Here is a 22,423-nt window from a genome sequence, read left to right on the forward strand (position 1 = left end):
CATAGGCAGTTGTGAATAGATGAACAGAGGACATCAAAAGAAAAAGCACAAAGTTACGTGAGGATCTAGGCCGGTTTTCTTAGAGAAGGCTGGAGAACCAGCAGATGTGCACTGCAGTTTCTTATGTTGTGTGCTAATATGGTGAAGAGCAGAAGTAGAAGGTAAGAAGATTATGGAATATGGTTTGGAAATGACCATAAGATCACAATTAACCTCCTTCCTACATGTGCCCCAGGAGATTAAGAAAGGAGTGTCTGAGTGCATGCACTGTTTTTGGGATGAAAGAGTGGAATTTTATAGCACAGCTGTCCTCATTAGCCTAGATGTGCAAGTTCAGGGTTCCAGGCAACCTGAGTACTTCAGAAGAAGTAGCAAGCAGCCCTCAGGCCAGCTGGGAAGTGAAGGTATTGCCTTGCTCAAAGTGCAGAGTGATGCACCTCTCTGCTACCAACTTCCTGCCTGAATGCTGTGAAGGGAAGTGAGCGTGGAATCCCACAGTGCTTTAGCAATGTGTGTTTTTCAGGACAGTGAGTGGGTTCTGTACCTTTGTAGCTCTTATACCTGCAAAATAATGCCAAAAAAGAGGGAAAAGAAAATTAAATCCTATTTCTCAAAGGGGTTTACCTTGGCTAAGGGATACACTGTAAGGCACAGCTGTCCCATACCACAGTGCAGACCGTTTTCTGTGTTGTGTGGTAGACTGCAAGGCACAGACTGGAATATTTATATTTATTTTTGCAATGCCATAGGTAAAAACAATTGAACAATGCCAAGTACTGGTGTTATTCTCATAAAAACTTCTCATTTCAAAACAAATGATTTCTATTCCTCACAAAAGGTTAAAATCACATGCAGCTATATGAAGGTTAATTGCTTAATATGCACAATTGTGTATCAGAAGACTTTGTTAAAATAAAAACATACTGGACTACATCATTTTAACAAGGCAATTACACAGAACTAGAAAACTGACTCTGTAGTAAAATATAAAAATCTACAATTATAAATATAAATTTGGTCCATGGAATCACTACAGAAGTAGCAGTATTTACAGTAAGTATCAGATTACTATGCTATATGTCTAATTGAAATCTTAAAATGCAGAATGTAATGGAGAACAGTATCTTATTTACATTCTACTATATTAAAAGTTATATTTCTAGCAAATGTAGATTGTTATAAATACAGCAAATAAATCAAATACTAAAACCATGACGTTTGTTTGTAATTGAGAATCCCTAACGCCTATAAATATGATAATTTTAAGTTAAAAGTAAAGCCAGATAAATCAAAAACTAATACTGAAAAAGACGTACCACAATTCAATTCTTAGAAACACTGTAAAAGTCAATCAAGTTAGTTCAGACAGAACAATGTATTACAAGAAATCGTTCAAGAAAAGGCACACATTGTTAATGATAAAAGTTCCTCAGTAAAGCCATGTGTCACAGAAATGACTTTGCTGGAACAAAGGTCGGGGACTGATTACATATAGTGTAACAAGACAGATTTCCCCCCACTGAGTATAAAACTGAAAAGAAAAATGGTAAACTCCAGATGTGACCGATGTGGTGCAAGTGTTTGTGGGTTCAATTTGCTTTGTTGCTTAAACTAAAGATTCTAAACTTTCAGCTGCGTTTCCATCTGGTAAAGCTGAGCCATTACTGTCCATAGATGCTGAAGGGTTTTCCTCTTGCCTTGTGCTGACAAGGCTGAGAATTGCTTTGTACAGAAACTGGTACTGTTCCTGGGGAAGAAAAAGAGGGTACATTCAGTGTGTTTCTGTAAATAATAGACTATAACACCCTGTAATGCTGTTATTCAAAAGTAATTAACAGCGCATGTGTCAGCTCATTAATGCAGTGTGCTCCATGCTTTGTTGCACTGCTTAGCTGCTTTACTTCATTTTCAGACTAATGGCTCGTCCTGCATACAATGTGGGCCACAACATTAAGGAGCACAGTGCAGGTGGGAGAAAAAAAAAACAATATATTTTTAGACTAATATTCTGTGTTAAGTATGATCATTGTAAAGACTGTTGCAAAGCTCCCACAGATTGAATGGAGGCAGGATTAGGGCTACTACTGAGCTGCTGGATTTCTTTTATTCCTTGATTGTGAAACTAGGCTAACTACCTCTGGTTTTGCCTGGAGTAGGACCGTATTTCTTGTTGTATTGAGCCCATTATTTACATGATACAGTGCAGATTTAAATACGATGGTGGCAGCTCTGCAGATTTTAAATAAGTCCACTTGATAACCACATAATATTTAACAGGGAATACCCTATTTCAGAATAAGCATCAGGTCCACTACATAACTCTGGAAGACATTTTTGATCTACCTATGCTAAAAATGAACACACCAATAGTGCAGTGATGTTGCCCTAAAATCAAAGCATGGTAACAATACTATGCATCCTAGAAAAACACTGCACATATTTTGCTTATTACTTACAATGTCTGTAAAGACTCCGGGCCTCATCAGGTTTATCATCTTTGCTACCTGGTAAACATCCACCGAGTTCTCATTTTCCAGCTGATGCATGAGTGTCGTCAGAGCACAGAAAGTGCCTGCTGTCACCCCTCCGTGCCTTTGTAAAGTAACAAACAAAACACAAAATCAGGCTTCCACAGCTAAAGGAAACAGCAGAGTTAGGTGATGAATTTCTGTGATGCTGACATTTTTTTCTGAAGTGGGACTGCACACAACTTCACAGCTTTGGGCTACGACTGCTGGAAAGTCTTCAGCACACAGACTCAGTGGCATCTTCCCACAGTCCTCTTCTAAGCAAATCCTGAAGGCCTCTGGGCCTGGTTACAACATTTCAGTATTTACGGCCATTGTTAAGCGTCTGGAGGAGAGCAAGTTGCCTCATCTCAATAGTCTTACTTCTCCCAATAACACAGAATGAAACCCTGACTGATTTTCTCCTCAGGTGCCCAACTCAGCAATTACCTGCACTATCAGAATGATAGAACAGAAATGAGAACATTCAGAGCGTGACAAAAAGCAAAACATTCCTCTTGTAGTAACAGCTGAAACAGAAACAAGAGCACAGTTGCTAAGGGTAAGCTTTGTGCCTTGTTTCAGTGGCTTTCACTCCAAATGTGAAGAAAGAATGGCTCTATACAAAAATAAGACCAACTGAAAGCTGCAGTGCTTACTCATCATGTACAATCATGGGTCCGTCACGGCTGGATGTCTCCTCTTTGATGATGCTGATCAGTTCAAAGGTTTTGCTAATAGGACTATCAGGATTTGGCCATTTTGGACACTGAAAATGCCTCACTTCGAGTACATAGTCATCCTACAAGAGTGAAAAAAAGCATAAATTAGTTTGGTAAAAGATTATTTCCTATTTTTGCCTTTATTCAAGCCTGGCTCCAGCCTCCACCTACTGAATCCCACCACTATGGAGGTCAGACTGCCCTATTCAGTGTCACCAAATTACCTACAGGGTTTGCTTCCTCCATCGGTTTTTCAAAGCTATGGAATTTTAGCATTCATTTACCAAAGAAAATGTCACAAAACCTTTTGGTATTACCTTTAACAAACCAAATTCCGAGAGTTACGATTTCATGGCAGTATTACCTGTGTAGCTTCTAAAATAAAGTCTTGGATTATGAGCTTTTCCTCATTAGACAGACACTTGTGCTCTTCAGCAATCATAGTAACTTTGAAAGTCTCACAGTTTATCGGCTCGTCTTTGTTGGGCCAGTACACAAATTCATCTTCAGCCTCGAGGAAAAGAATACAAGGAAACGATTAAATGATTGAATACTTCCTCATCTCAACTGTGATTTACTGACATACAGAAATCCAGATTTGGATTTTACACTCAGTATAATATTACTAATTTTAAAATTGTTTTTTACGAAATCCAAGATATTGTCTCATAACCTGCATATTTAAAGATGTTAAAATTGCTAAAATTCATATGTAAAACTGCAGCCATCAGCCATCAATCTTACCATATTCTGGCTATCAGGGAGCATGACTATTAGTTGGGCATTGTGGTCCCATATCATCCTCCAGAAATCCTTGATAGTGTGTAGTAAGGGATGCTGGGTAATAATGAATTCATTACTTTGATAATAACCCTGCAATACAAAACCATACGAGTCAGAATTGTTACCCAACTCGTAACATTTAAAGAACGTTTAAAAAAAGCAGAAGTCTAGACAATAAATTCCGGAGATGTACTTCCTTTGGTTTCCTACAGATATCAGAGGAAAAAAACCTTCATCACAGTATTTTCCATGTGGAAAGATTAAAATCAATTACACTGAAATGATTGATAGAACTGAAGGATCTGAATAAGAAAATACAAGAGAAGTCTGTAGATACTGGAACAGGCAACTCATAATGAAAATACACCAGCTCAGTCACATATGCTAATTGTTCTAATTAGTCAGGCTTGTAATGTTGCTGGCAACATGAAACAAATAAAAGAATACAAATAAAAGTACACTCTCAGGGAAGTAACTCTTCCAGGAAAGGAGTGAATAATGGAAAAAAGGAGCTTTCCAACTCAGTACTGTGTCCCTATATCATGGGTACTCGGTGGCCATAGAATGGAATGCTATTTTCAGCAGCACAGTTAACTGACTTACCATAATATAGGAAGCATTTATGTAGTCTGTGCCATCACCAGACAGTGATGAGATACCCACTCTAGATCTTTCCACTGTAAATAAAAACCAACAAGTCATGAATTAACATACATGTTGTATTGCCTCATCTATTACAGGGATTATCCCAAATGTCTCATAGAATGATAACAACTCTAAAACTCCATCAATCAGGATAAAGTGTTATCCAAACATCTATTTGATTATCATATGTGTAGTTCTTGGACAAACCATTTCCTCACTGGAAGTACTTTACAAAACATTCTTCCGTATCAATGCAGTTATCTTGAGATCTTTCTAAGGAAAAGTTAAAGGTTTGACACACACTAATCTACCCAGAAAAAGCAATCTGAACAAGCTTACCAGGAATGATGGATGAAGTTCGATTCTTTTCCCTGTTACACTGTTTGAGTGCGGTTGAGTAATCACACTGCTGTGTGTTAGACTGGCTCAGTAACTGAAACAATGAAGTTAAAAAAAAATCAGTTCACTCTGCAAAAGCCATTATTCCATCAGCTGCATTAAGTAGGGGGATGTACATATTAACTTTAGAATCTACTCATCTGGCTAAACTACTTAGCAAGTCACCAGAACCTTTTCTCTTCACTTTTTCTTTCAGTGGGCAAAAGGTGTCTTGAACAAAGGTGTTAACATGCTTATGGAAATGCCTCTTCAAATTGTCCCCACATCCAGACCCCCACTTCTTGTTGCCCTCCATTGTCATTTCTGTTATGCCTGCATATAACATTAAATAACTCTGTCAATCAGTAAACATCCATGTGGTAAAACTGGCACTGTTACACAGCCAATGCTGCTCCTGACGTAAGGCAGCTTGAGATATACTGGTGATGAGCTTCCTGATTTGTCTTGAAACCTGTGAAGTGTATAGGACTGATACGAGGGTCTCATTGCCTTACTTGTTTCAACTAATAGCATTCAAACAGACAAAACACCAAAATATTCATTTATAGCTGTGGGAATACACTGATGGTCATAATTACAAAGCTTTTTACGTGACTGCCTCAGAGAGCTCACCTTGAATTGCTTCTCCAGCCGGGTCTTTCCTGTTGGTCCAGGTATCAAGAGGGCATTAACGTAGGCATGAATATGAGTCTCAAGGACTTCTGTTTCTTTACTGAGAATTGCTTCAACCAGCGCATCGTGAATGAAGATGTATTGCTCCTACGAAAATGAAAACAAACTTAAAAGCTCAAATTATGCTCATATTCCCCTGGACATCTCTTGCTGAGTTGACGTGTCTGACATGGTTGGCATTTCTTCACAGCTTGCTGCTGCAAGGCAGTCTTCTCAAAAGGGGTCCTTCACAGTGAAAGCTATTTCTCTCAGGGGACAGCACACATTTATAAGTGATATTGAACTATGCACACAAGGTATATACGGTACAATGCCAAATCTCCACCATCTGCGAAACGTTACACTCACATATAAATTCATATTTAACTCAATAAAGTCAAAAATGCAAGCGTAGCCTGATGTCAGATTTTCAAGTCATCTTGTTATGTGGCTCTCCCTCTCATTGTTACAATAAAGCAATCACTCCCAGTTCCTGCTATCCTCTATTTTCTCTCTCTCATCCCTTGGAACAAGTGCCCATGCTGTTGTTGATTACCTTTTTTCTTCTACTGAAAGGCACCGGGGAATCTAAACACCTGTTCCTGAAACCTGAAATAGACTTTGAAAAGCCCTGCTGTTGCCCTTACTGTTTTCTTCTCATCTTTCACTATTCTATATATAATATTCACTTTAAATCAGCTATAGATAATCTTCACTTTAAACAACTTTCTTCCAACTTATTATTGTTCAACTGCTTGATCACATTCAGTGAAGATCTGAGCACCTGAAAATGGTTTTTCCTTTAAAACTCCAAAACTAAAATGCATACTCTGCCAAAAAAGTGCTGCAGAGGGAAGCATGATTTATGCAGGTCTTCTCTCTTCTGAGTTCTCCCTAATAAACTGACAAGAGCCTACAGACAGGTCGTTTCTAAGTGCATTGCACTAAGAGAGCCTACAGCATTGTACTACAAAAATAAGGGAAGTGAAGGGGAAAGTCCAGTCTGGTGACTGACTGACTGTCTGGCTGGCAGTGCCAAAATGAGGACTTTATTCACAGAAACTTGAAAATTGCTAACTTTCTCATTAAACAGATATTTGTCTTACCTCAGTCTGCACCAAATAGTTCCTTTGGGTACGTATGTGTTTTAAGAATCCAAATATGTTGACTGTCCCCTCATGCTGAATTTGCTGCAGCATGCTGTCTAACACTATGTAAGTTCCTGTCCTTCCAACACCAGCGCTATAAAACAAAAAAAGATTCTTGAGCCTGCAGTGCAACAGTCATGGAAAGAATTGTTTCTCATAAATAGCTTTTTCAATGAATCGGTCTGTAGGGAAGCTTTTGCTCTACAGATTTTATTGTTGCGTGATTATATTACTTTGCTGAAACACCAATGCTAATAACGAAGAAAAATCTTTCCAACTTATCTTCTTCTTTGTGTGGGGATAGATCTAAGGATCATTTTCTTGAATGACTTTTAAAGCATCCATTGGAAAAGAACAATTCGGTTTCCTGCAGATCTGCAGTTTTCATTCTTTTGATACTCCTTAGGATATTTTGTCAATTATACCTACAAAGTATGGCATATGTCAGCATATGGGCACAGTCAGTGTACTCCAGTTCTTCTGTGTTGAAATGTATTCCACTTAAAAAAGAAAACTGCATTATGCCACCCATTACAGATGCTGCCTTAGGAGACCAGGAAGTCATGAGTCCAGACACTATACTGAGTGAAAGCCCTGGTAGTGGCAGAGCCGCTGAAGGTACATCTGTAAATGACAAAGTACTCTTCAGATATGGCCAACAGGGAAAGCAGTGGTTGAGTCCCTTCTGACAGAGGGGAGATGCAGAAGAAAAGGTTCATCAGCTGTTAGGAACTCTGACTCATTTAACATAACAATGACTGTAATGTTGTGGTGTGGGGTTTTGTCTTCGTTTTTGCTTTTTTTTCATGAAATATCTGGGTCAGGAGTACTATGTCAAAGGGTCTTTTTATTTTGTTTTCTTGCCACACAAAGGAATTAGGCAATTGCAATTGCCCTCCCTGATATGTGGAGTTGGTACGCGTACTGATACAGGGCAGCAGCACCATGCTGGGCCTGCATGGCAGCTTGCAGGCAGACCCAAGAACAGTCCATCTGTGCTAATTCAGTCACCCTATTTCTTCCTCAGAGACAGCACAAAGCATGGGTGGCATGACCTCTGTTTGCTGTAAAAAACTGCCTAAAGAAGCATGGTATAAAACTGAAAGGCCCAGGTTATCAACAAACTGAACACACCAAAAAGTATAAATATTACCAGACACCATCGCTACTTGTTATGAAAGAGAAAACATGAAAAGTACCAAAACACAAAAAAACCCTAAAGTTTTTGTGTAATTCCTCACATGTGTGCTCCACACAGCCTGTAAAGATAAGTAGAAGTTAAATTTCTAACATGATTCTCCTTTGGAATGCCATAGTTGCTGGTAACAGGTGAACTCAAAGCTGTACAGAATTGCCTACAGACTGAGGTGAGTTATATGTGCGACCCAATGGAGATGTCTGACTGAAGCCACACAACTGACCCTTGACCACTCTTAAAAAGCAGAATACAATTGATTTATAGTGTACTGCTGATCTCTCAGCCCACTGGCACAGGTCTCAGCCTTGGTATTTTGGGGAAATCCTTGTTTTGAACTCCTTGAGAACAGACAGGACGCAGATAGCAACAGGACAACCAAAATGTAGAATTTTCATTTTCTAAGCTAGAAAGAGATTTCAGTCACATTAGATCATCCTAGAAATAAAATATCTTCATTTGCAGCATTTGTGAGGCGACTTTACCTGTTGGCTTCCTTAGAGTCAGCTCCAGAAGGACAGAATTCATGAGGAGGTTCTCTTTCCAAATGTTCCATCAAAGGTGAGGTACTACAGTGGAAAACCAGAACCTGCTTATATATTTTACAATAACCCGGTCCTCCACGGGCATTGTGAAGTCATTCCAGGCCCTACAAGCCCTTTTAAAGCAGCGTTCCCTGGGCTGCCCAGATTAGTGAGTGCTGACAGAACACCTGCCTGCACGCCACAGCACATGCAGACCTCACACCACTCCCCAGAGTGCTCCTCCATTGCAAATGACTGCTAGAGAGCAGAGCAGTGTTAACAACAGCAGAGTTGTAGTTCAGCCAGGAAGAGTGTGAGTCTTCTTTTGTGTACAGAGCTCCTCTTAGGGTTGCAGAGTATCCCTGCACCAAAGAATGCATGAGCCAAAAACATCCTAAGGATATATATTGGCAGAAAGGAAATAATTACTGCTTTACACATATCTGATAAGCTCATAGCAATCAAAACAGTGGTAAAGAAATGTGCTAAAAAGTAAAAAAGGAAAGTATTTTTGCAAAAAGAAAAAAAGAAAAAAGAAAAAAAAGAGAACATAGTGCAGAGCAGCATGATCTTGTTTACGGCCATTATGAAGGCTTATAGAAATCATACAGAGAGTTGATTAGTTGGCCTTACCAAAGACAGAAGTACCAGCTAAGAAATTAATCTTCTTCCATCAGAAGTTGTTAAGTGTGAAAGTGAAATTTTGCTTAACCCACCACTAAAAATCCATTTTTTTTTCTGCAAAACGAAAGTGGAGTGAACCTTACGGCGGTAAAACCACACCTGCAATGAACCACAATCGGCCCGACAGCATGGCGCTTGGCATGCGATGCCTTCCGCACGAAGGTGAGCACAGGCAGCGTGTATTCTGGAACACCCATGTCAGGCCACTGGGTATAATGGTACTGAGTTACTACACGTCCACTAGACCTTCCTTTCTGGGAACCCTGCAACAGAAAGATAATTCCATACAGAAGCAGCCCACATTGCAAAGGCAACTCTTTGTAATTCTACTTATGTACCTGATATATCTTGAAAACTATCTCTATTTAGTTAACAAGCACACCAACATATTACCTAGCTCTGAATATTCCATTTCTCAAAGAGAATAGCAAGGGCCAGCTTTTCTGATCCATCAACTAGTCCACTGAATGGAAAAATGAACTGTCACCCACTGTCCCTTAGAAAGACATAGTGAAAGGCTGAGAACACTGGAAAGATAACAAATTACAACCGTTTTTATGATTCACAAAATTATCTGCCACTCATTCTCTGCCAGATGGGTAGAAAGGATATGATTCATTTCACCCAGCTTTAACAATGTACAGGGGAAATAAGCTCATCTGGGATGCTTTTCTAAGCCCACTGCTTCACTGGCAGCCCAAAGATGGCATTACCTTACCCTAACCAAGTCATCTTACTCAAAGAGAGATTCCAAAAATGGCTGGGAAAATTACTTGACAATAGATGCTGTATGTTTTTCATTAATTGTACAGAGAGGCTTGAGAGACTAGATATTTAAGATTTAGGTGGTTGAAATGAAATAAGTTCTAAGAATTTCCCTCAAATTAGTCAATTCCTTTTGTAGGCATTCCATTTTGCCCAAACTGTATTTCCAGGATGGCACAGCTGAGCATGCTGTTTCTAATTTCAATAAGGCAAGGTCTGGATTTACCTGTTTTGTAGACAAGTAAAACTTACTTCCTTAAAAAGGAACATTGATAGCTGAGGCTGATGATTTAATTCGACCCACATTTTCTACTACCTGATTTCATTCTGAAAATTTTCCCTCTTGCTCACCAGGCAAAGTCCACATTGGCTCTCCAGTGTGATCACATCCTTATCTCTGATGGTCATACACCACATTAGAACTACAGACCAGTACCTCAAAGAACCATGGAATGGCTGCAGATGGAAGAGACCTCTGGAGATCATCTGGTCCAAGTCCTGCTCAGACAGGAACATTCAGAGCAGGTTGCCCAGGACCACATCCAGATGGCTTCTGAAGATCCCCAAGGAGGAGACTCAGTGGCCTCTGGGCAACCTGTGCCAGTGCTCTGTCACCTGCACAGTAAAGAAGTGCTTCCTGATGTCTAGATGGAACTGCCTATGTTGCAGTTTTTGCCTACTGCCTCTTATCCTGTCTCTGGGTACCACCAAAAAGAGCCTGGCTCCATCCTTACATCCTCCCTTCAGGTATTTATACAAACTGATGAAATCCCCCTGAGCCTTCTCTTCTCCAGACTGAACAGTCCCAGTCCTCTCAGGCTCTCCTTACAGCCTCTTCCCAGTGTCTTCACACTGAGTTTGGACCATCACTACAGACGAGACCTCATCAATGCAGAATAGATGGGAAGGATCACCTCTGTGGATCTGTCAGAAAGACTTTGCTGAATACAGCCAAAAATATCACTAGCTTTTTTCAGCAGCAAGGGGCCATTGCTGGCTTGTGTGCAATTTTGTGTCCACTAGGACTCCCAGGTTCTTTTCTGCCATGTTGCCTGCCAGACGGCAACTCCTCAGGTGCAAGCCTCTGCCTTTCTCCTCATTGAACTTCATGAGATTTTTGTCAACTCTCCTCTCCAACCTGTCAGAGTCATTCTGAATGGCTGCATAGCCATCTGGTGAGTCAGCCATTCCCTTTAGTTTCATGTCATCTGCAAATCTACCCTACTGTGCAGGTCATTCATGAAGGTGTTAAACAGGACTGGACTCAGTATCGACCTCAGTCACTACTGGCATCCAACTAAACTTTGTACCACTATCTCCTCAACTAGTTGAACTAATCTCTGAAGTACCTGGACAAGCACTTTGGCTGCCTGAGACCTCCAGCATTCAGTTTTACCTATAGAAAAGAAAAATTCCAACAGCTCCCTTGAAGAAAAGTTTCCCTCTAAGAAAACTTTACCACTTCTTTTTGCCTAACCTACATTTTCAGGATGTCACAAACCTTTTTGATCTTTGTGTTCCTAAGGGTAAAATTCCTCACAGTGTAATAAGCAAGTACATGGACACTCTTCTGAGTAACCAAGAAGTTCCCATATTCTTCACTACCTTCAGCAGGCCAGTACTGGTCACACTTTCTCTGTGGAGAAAGGAAAAACAGAGAAAGACAGAAAGAAAAAGGTCAAACCATCAAGATTCAAATACTGAAATTTAAGAGCATAGTCAACCAGAAAAACATGCAGGAACTCCCAATATACCATGCATACAATAGACATAATGCTCAAAAGAGCCTAAGATGCATTTCTTTTGTGTTGTAGAGATCTGACAATGCAAAGATGTTATTTATACTTCAAAAACCAGAGAAGTTTAAATCATATTATCAGAACTAAAATACTCTTGTATTGTGGAACTTGCTATAGTTTAGGCACTATAAAATCTAAAGACAATAACAGATAATCTATAGAAATAGGAATACGTTCAAGTTAGTAGTGTTATATGTGGCTTTTGGTTGATTCATAGCATTGGTAGATTATATTTATACCTGGTCAGGGACAATAAAAGTGAGCACGTGTGTGACAGGAATATATGATACAGAGCTGTGATGCCCAATCCTCCTTCTCTAGAAGTACTAGAAGATACACACATACAGTGTGATACTGTATATGAAATGGTGGTAACTCAGCACAGCCCTTAGTCTTCATATACTGTGCCTGTACCCTTTGTTGGTTGCTTAGCTGGCCACAGGACCAGAACTCGAATGCATTTTAGGCACTGCTACCAGTATGTGCTAAAAGTGACACAATGTCTCTTCATTTCACATGAGCATTGCACATGCATACTCCCATCATGTAACATTCTCTGATGGGTGTTGAGCTTATTTTGCCTCCCTGGATAGACATGTGTTTGATCAAGTACTGTGGATCCCATGGGATGTTAACAGGGAGTTGCCAATAAGTGTCATGAAAAATTCTCGTGAACTACAGCCTTCTCATTTTCAGGGTTGAAAGAACAGAGTGGAACACAGCCCAAAGCTCACACTGTGGCCACTCTTGAATATATATATATTTTTTTCTGTAGAAGACAATAGGGTTTTTGTTGTTGTTTGTTCATTTGTTTTTTGTAGTTAGAGCATTACTTTCAAGAATTCATCTGTTTGAGTTTAAATGTTTTCTTTATGCTCATCTCTATACTTCCATAACCAACACTAGCACATGCAACTACTGCAAACTATTTCTTTTTGCTCAGAAATGTCTAAAAAAGATTTCTGAAAGAGAGAAAGGAGCCTGCTAGAGGTAGCTCTATCAAATTCAGAGAGAGAAATAATAGACAAAAGTACTCATACCCTTCCTTTCTCAAGGAGATTAGTTATCATCACAATAACTTCTACGTTATGTTCCCATATCATTCTCCAGAAATCTTCTGCTGTTGATTTTAGTGGCCCTTGAGCTGCAATGTAGGCTTTTGGCTTGTTGTAGCCCTAAATTGAAATATAAAAAATGACACTTGTCAAATCACAGTCCCCAAGGAAAAAGAGGTTGGGAGGAGTACATGACATTTCATTTATCTATTTTTAAAGAACCTCAAAAGCTTCAAAGTACTTTCGAATTTATAACTATCAAAATCACAGAAAGTCTGTGGTACCAGATGACATCTGAACGCAACTGTTATGTCAATGTTTGTTGTTACAATAAATGGGATATATATTCAAGTGCCCATGTTCAGGCAGAATGTTGACATGATAGTGATTATGAGACATCTGTTATGACAGTGGTTTAAGAAATGAATCAAGATCATTCGCATATAAATTACTGGGTAATGAAAACTGAAGAAATGGTACCTCAGTAAGGCTTGCAGCCAACTAGCATCTTCCTCTCGTGAGATTATCTCAGACAGAAGAATTAACCACTTACCAAAAATATATAAAGGAATAAACATTCAGACATGTACCTTCGTACACCACTATTCACAGAACAGGCTATTGCTGAATGAGCTGTCAGACAGAAAAAGGCACTTACATCAACATAGTTGGCATTAATGTAATCAGTCAGTTTTCCATCTTTTTCTGAAAGCTGTGCTAGTTTGACCCTGGTATGATCATCTGTAGTAAGACAAGGGAGAAAACAAGCATATTTTCTTGACAGAGTCATCAAAGTTGGAAAAGACCTCCAGCCAAACTGTCCACCCTCCACCAATATCACATTCTTTCTGTATGATATCTTTTTGAAAAATACCAAAATATATTTTTATAATATATATGAGTATTAAAGTGATAAACACATACATAAACATCCCACACTTAGCTAGGAATTGGATTAAAAGTTATTGCTTACAGAAAAATAAGCTAAAGAATCTAAGGATTAGTGCATTTGGAAATTCAGAAATTTATTCCAGAAGTAAACTGAAACATACTTTGTAAGAAAGGAAGAAACATGATCAACTTTCCACAGAGAAAGAAATACATGGTGGTTTTGAAGTCCTTGGAAGCTGAACATGTGGCTCTTGTGAAAAACAATCCTACTGAAAAGGAACTAAAATGATGATAGTGTAAAGTGATCTTATGCTAACTTTGCAGTATAATGCAGTGGTGATATACAAAGTAAAACTAAAATTAAAAAGCAGGAATCCAGTAATGTCAGAATATATTCACTGCACACTGATAGTGAAGGGAATCCTATTCAGCACTCTCGCACATCAGCCTGCCTGACCTAAGGGCTCCAAACAATAACAGGCACTCCTGCTTAAGCACATTCGTTGCAAATTAAGGAGAGCATGGAGCCTGGAGAGCAATGGGAACCTGGAGAGTTGGCCATCTCATGAGCCTCAGCTCTGGTTATCCAGGCAGCAAGAGGCTACTTCACAGTGAGCTAAAGCTTTCTGAAGTTTCCATTGGTTAGATGGATAAAGGCTTGATTCAGTCAGATGTGGCAATTTTTGTTCTTTGAGCTAGGAACTACAGCAGAAGCTGCTCTGTCCTTTGATAGCAAAGTCCCTGGATTGGCATCTTTTGCATGGTCAGGTGTCACACAGAGTGTCAGAGGAAAAAGAAAAAGACTTTTCTTCTTCTAGGGGTGCCTTCAGCCAGATGGAATTGGATTTCTTGCAGCTGGTGCAGAGATCACATTGACTCTTGCAAAATGGGTTGATTGTGTCTCTTTTTTTTCTATAAAACTCTGGTGTCACTGAATGCTGAACATGTATTATTTCAGGGCCTTGTTATCAGAACAAAGTTGAAATACTACACAGAATTAGGCCAATATAAGAATGACTTCCAAATGACTATTAATGTGATCCCAGACAATGCCCTGAGAGGCAATTACATCATAGGGAAGAGCCTGATGTCCCTTCCCTCAATTTTACTGAAGTCTCAGCCACTCCTGGAAGAGACCAGAACAACACCTGTGAGATGGTTAAGTGATGGGAGGGAACCTGCTGTCAGTTCCTTTGGTTTGGCTGGTGTCTGGTGTCCCAGACAAGATTTGGCTGGTGTTAGGTGTCTCAATCCTGAAAATGGAGCCAACTGCAACTATTAAAAGGGTCTAGAGGAGACTCTTCGTTTTCCTTTGATGCTATAAATAAGAGCTGGGGGGGAACAGCCCCCCTTTTTTTTGCTGTTGCTCCCACTTCTTGCTGCTGCTGCACCCCTTTTCTTTGTTGCATGCCATGTGGAACACCCCAGTGCAGGCCTGGCACTGGATCCAGATTTCTTCTCTTTATATTTGTCTCTCTGTTATCTCAGGGTTTACCATAAAAACATGCAGCTTACGTAGAAGTAATCGTGGGAGGGCCAGTACACACAAGATACATGTTTTACAGAAATCTCCTATTGATGTTTCGTTCTCTTACGCACAGAACTCAAGTGTTCTTTCACCTTCATTTATTCAGGGGGACTCCCTTCATGGGAAGAATGTAACAGCCACCAAAATGATCAAGAACCAGGGGTGATGGCTTCACATAGTGGAATAGATGTATTTTCAGAGAAGACAACTCTGAGATACTGAAGCAAAGCAATGCGAAAATGTGTCCTGGCTAAATAAGCTGATCTATTATAATGTGCTTGGGTAAAATACAACATAAAACAGTAAATTTATATTTTCATATGTCAGTAAATATATCCAGAGATTTTGAAGCTCCTGAGAGGAAAAGTCATCATCATTATAAATCAAAGATAGATTAATTTTGGCAATTAAAACACAGTTTCTTTGGCTTTATAATGATATTATTCTGGAATCTTCCAAGTCCCCTTCAGTCATCAAAGAAGAAATAAACATGTCCTGCTAACAAGAACTCATAAAAGCAGAAAGATGTCAGAGGACTAACTGGAAGTAAAATATCATGATATTCCTCTCCAGACATTTTGCTGAACAGTAGCCAGAGTTTTCAAAGTAGAGGTATTTCTTTCCCCTTTAGTAACATATATATGTCTACAACTGACTATGAATTTTTCTTAAATAAAACATCAAGTGATGCATTTACTTACAAGCAACAATGTTTATGTATCGATTCTTATTCTTGTTGTCAGGATGATTAGAGCTGTCTGATGTAATACCTAGATCAACAGTACAGCTCTGAATTTCCTGGAAAAATAAAGTGCATCATACTTAAATAAGTGCTAAGGTAAATAAAATGCTTTAAAATACAGCAAGTCATCATGAAAAAACCACAGCCTTCTACCCAATTAACTATGATATTTTACAGCTACTTAATTGCTAGAAAAAAATGCAGTGAAATAATTCCTTACCTGATAAAACTCTTTCAGTGTCTAATGAGGGAATGAATGCAAAAAAAGTAAAAAAAATCAAATTCCACAGCACAGAACAAATGGATAAGTGTTTATATAAGTTACAGTTACTATATGGAAAACAATTATGGTCATGCATTATCATTATGTCTATAATATCAATAGAGCTTAAAAGAGACAAGAGACAAATTTATTGTTAAAATATGGGCATCTGTTTTCCTATCTTTAGCTTTAACGTTAGACCTTACTCCAGTGAAAGACGATTATATATATGAGAAACATCAGTGACTTTAATCAGATTATGTCTGTATTTAACTGTCCATACAATTTATTATTGGTCCTTATAATCACAGTAGTTTTTCTTTAGAGCTCTTTTGCTCCCTTTCCACTCATTCCTGAAGCTCTTGCAAGCAGTGCAGCTGCTCAGACACTTTATGGGATGGCATTACAGTCCTCTGCCTGACAGCAGCTTCTCAATAATCCAAAGCTTCCATGAGACTGCTTGCAAGAGACAGGCTTGAGAAGTCAGGCCCATTGTCTACAAAACTCACTAAATTACTATTATTAGTTTCTCATCTTATTGATTGCTTTAACCGACAAGAAACTCACGCATTTATAAGGTCCATATTGTCATGCAGGAAATAAGTAGCTATGACAAAAAGTACTATAACATTTATCATCATTTTTAGGACTTATTTCAATATTAACCATCTTCACCTTCTGATACTTAAATATATATATGTAAAGTGATCACCAGTCTGAAAAGGACAAGTTTCAACATGAGTTATTTTATAGAAATACACCTAAAAATTTGAACCAACCCCTTGCCCTGACCTCCAAATGTATTCGGACTATGAAGACAATGGCTAGATTTAAATCTGCCTATTTTCTTTACCAGTAGTAAAAAGGCCTTGACACATTCTGGGGTAGTCTGTAAATCCAAATTGGAGCTCAAAAAGATGAGCAAGAACAAAAATATTTTGTATGGTGAAGACTCAATGAGGTGCAGTGCATTTGGTCTTCAGATCACTGCAGTAATTTAGGAAGTAAATGTTCTTATTAACAACCAATATACCTGAAGCCCAGTCCTGTCAGTCCACATACATTTGCTTAAAGTAACATATGAACTGGACATTATTCACATGTACATACAAATTCAGTCCTACAGTCACACTGATACTCTGAACATCTAATGAATTTGAGATGCTTATGAATAAGATTAGGGTAATCTAATTTTTGGTCTCTTGGTACACAAATATTTAGGTGAGGAACACTAAACAATACTGAGAGATGCAAAAGTTGGAATTTCTTTAGTTTCAATACTGGTTTTGCAGTAGAAATTTAAAATGATTTTAAATTAATAGTGACCAATTAAAGAAAATTATTTGATCTTATTAGAGAATGAACACCTGTGAAGACTTTCAACAGCTTAGCTTTAATTACAGAGTTTTTGCTTATAATGCTTGTTTTATAAGTGACTTAAGTTAGTACTTATCTATCTTTAATTTTCATGCAATGCATATGAATGTGAAAAGCAATGAAGAAATATATGAATTAGTTACATATGGTGAGAGCAACATTATGAGAACATTTCAAAGTTATACACCATATAAAAGATTTGTTTTATGAAATCAATTGTAAAGCTTTTACAACCACATATGAAGACTCCACAGTAGCTCCCCCATTACTCAGAAGTCTTGTGTACTCATTATTATTTTACTATTTTTTTCCTCTGTAAATGGAACATGCAAATGTGTGTAGCTTCTGCAAAATTCAATTGGCATTAGTAATGTCAAAGCTTTAAATCTACAGCTGTATCTGTTAAACCATATAGACTGTGTTATCTTTGCAGAGATTATTTGCATAGTTATTTAGCATTTTCTCACAGCCACAGCCAAACACGTTTGTATCCCAGTCCTCTTATAAATCTCCCCAGCCTTTGTGCATAAACAGTCCTCCCTGGGCTCACAGTCTTCATTTACATGAGATTATGAATTTAGTCCCCCAGGTCAGAATGCAATACCCAGTTTTCTCTCTCTCTCTCTCTCTTTTTTTTTTTTTTTTCCCCCCAGGCATTCAAACTTAACATCATTTGTATGCTAAGAAAGATGACGTCATACCTCAAATTCTTCAGAAAAACCATTACTTGCATGTAAATCTGCAACATGTTTTGGAAAATGCTTTATTGGAATTGCTCCAACATCATCTTAGGAGTGGGAAAAGACAAAAAATAGATTTATGAAGAATAAAAAGCCAGAAGAACACAGAAAGATGCTCAAATGTAGGCAAGCCATACAATATCCTGAAATAAAATTTTTGGTATGCACTTTGGTTATACAGATACCCATAAAAATAAAAACACTTTCCAACATATTTAACATTTCTAAAGTCATTCTCAAACACTTACACATTTCTAAACGGTTATTCTGAGAAGAGGATATAGGAAATGTCCAGCTAGGTCCTGTTCTGTCTTTAAGACTCCAAAATTAAGGTGCTGATCTTGTCTGAAAAACATTCAGTTGACTCTACTGTAAAGTCAAGGGGAACTGGGAGGTTTAGCAGTCTGCTACAAGGTGCTCAAAGGGAAAGGGCAGGAGCAGGACTCTGAGTAATACTGGTAAAGAAAGAATGATCAGATAGACATGTCTGGATGCTTCAGATCGATTAGTCTTGCACTTGTTCTCTGACACAGTACATGGACTACCTGTGTAGTTCCAGCCCTACTAAATTAATGCAGCATTATGCCAGTAGTAGAATTCTGACTGATGTGTTGCATGTATGCATTGGCATTCAGAAGAAACAATAACAAATTTTCATCTTTTACTACAGAAGTGAGTATTTTCAGCAGGAATTTCCCCCCTATTAACTCCCATAATTTTGCAATTGTTATAAACTTATGTCTGATCATGGGAGTCAACTGCAAATTCTCACATCAGGCTGATAATGCAAATTTAAAGTTAAGGTTTTAAGATTTTCTGGATACATAAGAAAATAAAACATTTACATTCTCAACCAATAAAAGTGACTTGTGACTAATGAGTCTAAATTTTCCATCAGATATTTTATTTGAGTATTTTATACAAACACAGTAAAACACTAATGTAGAGCATTAATTAGAGATCGTGTCAAAAACATTTGGGACTTTTAATCTTCTCTTTCCTGCAAATATGCTAGGTAAACACAGTCCTCTATTCTGCTAATTACCTGTTAAATTATGTCATTATTTTAGCTAGTTTTGGCTCTGAATAATATTTCTTTATTTACTGGAACGTTACAAAATATGTTTATTTCACAATTTTTAAGTTCAGCACTGTTTCATATGAGAAAAAAACAACAACACAAAACAAGCATCAAAAACATTGAACAAAGACCTGATGTTTATGTCAACAGATGTTCAGCGTTTAGGCCACCTAATAATTTTAGCTTTCGGTTACCAAGAATTTGTTGATTTGTATGGAGATCCATCTGGTCTTCCATTTACACGAATGGATCTGCATACAAAAAGCGAATTTATCCAGTCAAGCCTAAGAGAAGCCGAACAAATGTGTAACACTATCTTCACACTTCAGAGATGAAACCTGGCATAAAGTGTTTATTCTAATGATCTGCAAACACAACACCAGAAGGTAAGGTAGATGATCTTAAGAGTGAGGACAGACAGGAAGAAAGAGATTTCAGGTTACTACTATTTTATTTCCTAATCTCCCAGCTCGGTAACTTCTGATTCTAGAGATATATTATATTTCTAAATATCGAGTGCTACTTGAAGCTCACTGAAGGCTGGTATTGTCTCCTAATGTCAGCCTATAATTCACTATTTATGCTAAATGTGCAACTGTGAAGTGCCAGGGCATTTTCTCTGAATAACTGCAATCTCCTATCTTTGCTAATGAACTCCACAGAAGGAAAACTTAGTTTATAATAAGATCTGTTAAGTGTGCTTTTAGTCACTGTTCTAATAAAATCTTAATCTTAGCTGTCAGAAAATGCTCTTTCTGCTCTACACTCTTTGCCATCATTATATACCACCGAGTTTTAATTGTGAAATTATACTGTATGATAGAAACACTTGTATGATAGAAAACACAGAAACTGCTCACTTGACATATGTTGCACGCAAAAGAAAACAAAAACGTTTTTCTGAGTGCTGGACCTTCTTCCATACAACATTTTATGTATCCGTTAGTCATTTAAAAACACTTTCCTCTTTAAGTTAATATCAGCATTCCAAAAGTAAAATCTCAGTGTCAAAACACATATTTTAAGCACTTGAATAACTGTAAGTGCAATTCTGTTTTATCACAATGGAATACACTATCTTCCTGAGGTGAGCTGGTCAGGGAAAATTGCAAGAAAATTATACAGTTGTACTGCAATATAGTTAATGATAGAGAGTAAGAGCTGAAATTTCCTGTAACGATTGCCACTTGACATTCATATGTAATGACATGTTTTCTGAAATCTAGCTACATCCCCACCTATTAACCACTTAGAAAAAGGCTATCCATCTCCTCACAATAACAATCAACACAAGAGGCCTTTAAAGATGCTTACGATTCAGTGACAACATAAGCCTAATATCTGGGATTTATTCAATTAAATGTCCTTACTAGTTACCTACACAAGGGCCGTTTTTTGCTTCCCCTAGTTATTTCAAGAGTACCCATTCCCGGTGTAATTACACAGTTTGTAAAAGCATTATTTGTGGAATAGAATATCTTCTTTTCATGTGTGGAAATGTGGTTTGGGATCTGCAAAATTAGTCTATTTGACCCTAACCAATCTGAGAGAGCAAGAGGAGCTGCACGTGCTCCTCTGTCTCATCTCAAGTAAGAAAAAAAAGAAAGAGCTTCTCCAAAAAAAGTAGAGTGGATATGGAAAGAGAAGATGCTAATAATACTCTTCATTTGGGCATCAGTTTTATGAGAGATTCACAGAGAATTTTACCATAGAAGATATGCTACTAAAATATATCCATTAGAGTTAAAGAAGATGTTGTAATTGACAATGAAACACAAATGAGGCATATGCTGGTACTGCTGGTAAAAAGTAAAGGTCATGTTCTATACACAGGTGACAAACCCAATTAATGGAAGAAATGTGGTAGAGTACATTGCTGGTGTAATCGTCTGGTTTGTGGCAATGAACCAGAGATGCTAAGTGTAGCTCGAGTGTGGGTGACACAGGCTAGAAGGCACAGCATCTCCCTGAGACAGCTCCGTAAGGTGAGGATATTTCTCTTCTGTGCTACCTACAGGAGAAAATACGAGCAACACTAACTTCTGCCTCTTGAGTGCACCTGTGTTAATTAGTACAAGTAGGTAATAATTTCTGGTTTAAAGTGTGTGAAGAATTCATATGGACACATGCAAGGCAATATCTTTCAAAAGTTAACATCAATCTACAGAACAGTGGACAAAAAATACCTGAGACTGGGAAGACTGGAGCTGGGGGAGCAGAAATCACTCGAGGTGATGTGTTATCTTCTAAATAAAAGTGAGCAGTCTGGAAACATTTCCTAGAGGAGAAGAAATGTAAATAAATATTGCAAACACAGAATATTACCTGAAATCTTTTGGAATTCTGACATCATTTAGTTAAGACAAGAAAATCATGGAGTGTCAAACACAACTACTGCGATAGAAATACTGCCCCAATTTACAACAGACTATGTGTACAGTTGAAGATACTTAATTAACTCAGGATAACATACAGTTCATGCATCGTTACCTATACCAGAGGCAGAAGACAGAGCAGACATCGGACATGGTGAAAGCTGAAAGAGGAACTCTCAGGAGATACTGTAGATGCTGCGCAACAATTTCAAGTGTAAAAAAATAAATGCCATTGTCTTCCTTGCTTATCCAAATCTGCACACATAATTCCCTTTCATATGATTATGCTAGACTGAAGATGGAGCAGAGTATGAGATCAGCTCTGGTAATTCATCAGCAGAGCCTACTGCAGACAGGGAAATGCAGTCCGAGGCAACATGCTCTGCAGCAAATAAAGTGGAAGCATTGGTCTACTGTGACTGGTGCTAAGCAATTTTTTCGTAATGTTATTGTCACAACACTGAGGGACACCTTAACCAAGGAGGGCTTCCTGAAGCTGACAGAGGAAAGCAGGGGAATTTATTGCTTCAAGAGATGCTACCTTTGTTGA

The 22,423-nt window shown here is 38.2% G+C and overlaps 1 protein-coding gene across 13 annotated transcripts in view; it reads right to left on the minus strand.

Moving 5' to 3' along the window:
- Positions 1–715: 715 nt before the first annotated feature.
- PTPRZ1 (protein tyrosine phosphatase receptor type Z1) overlaps positions 716–22,423 on the minus strand; it is a 124,353-nt gene continuing 102,645 nt past the window's right edge. For 4 of the 13 annotated variants that reach the window (XM_085525616.1, XM_085525371.1, XM_085525065.1 and 1 more), the window contains 18 exons: positions 21,685–21,776; positions 18,379–18,464; positions 16,259–16,279; positions 15,998–16,094; positions 13,536–13,618; positions 12,863–12,997; positions 11,525–11,659; positions 9,358–9,521; positions 8,536–8,619; positions 6,814–6,949; positions 5,669–5,815; positions 4,997–5,090; positions 4,616–4,689; positions 3,974–4,102; positions 3,594–3,740; positions 3,167–3,309; positions 2,457–2,592; positions 716–1,747 (listed from right to left, as the gene is read on the minus strand). In XM_085525616.1, coding sequence (XP_085381742.1) covers positions 1,607–1,747; positions 2,457–2,592; positions 3,167–3,309; positions 3,594–3,740; positions 3,974–4,102; positions 4,616–4,689; positions 4,997–5,090; positions 5,669–5,815; positions 6,814–6,949; positions 8,536–8,619; positions 9,358–9,521; positions 11,525–11,659; positions 12,863–12,997; positions 13,536–13,618; positions 15,998–16,094; positions 16,259–16,279; positions 18,379–18,464; positions 21,685–21,776 — 2,044 coding nt within the window. In that variant the 3' untranslated portion in view covers positions 716–1,606. Of the gene's footprint in view, positions 1,748–2,456; positions 2,593–3,166; positions 3,310–3,593; positions 3,741–3,973; positions 4,103–4,615; positions 4,690–4,996; positions 5,091–5,668; positions 5,816–6,813; positions 6,950–8,535; positions 8,620–9,357; positions 9,522–11,524; positions 11,660–12,862; positions 12,998–13,535; positions 13,619–15,997; positions 16,095–16,258; positions 16,280–18,378; positions 18,465–19,300; positions 21,510–21,684; positions 21,777–22,423 lie in introns of those variants that run through there. The other 9 variants (XM_085525425.1, XM_085525183.1, XM_085525004.1 and 6 more) reach the window with 4 other exon arrangements.

The sequence above is a fragment of the Coturnix japonica genome, chromosome 1 (assembly GCF_054131305.1).
Source record: "Coturnix japonica strain WE chromosome 1, WE-NBRP24, whole genome shotgun sequence".
NCBI classification, from domain to species: domain Eukaryota; kingdom Metazoa; phylum Chordata; class Aves; order Galliformes; family Phasianidae; genus Coturnix; species Coturnix japonica.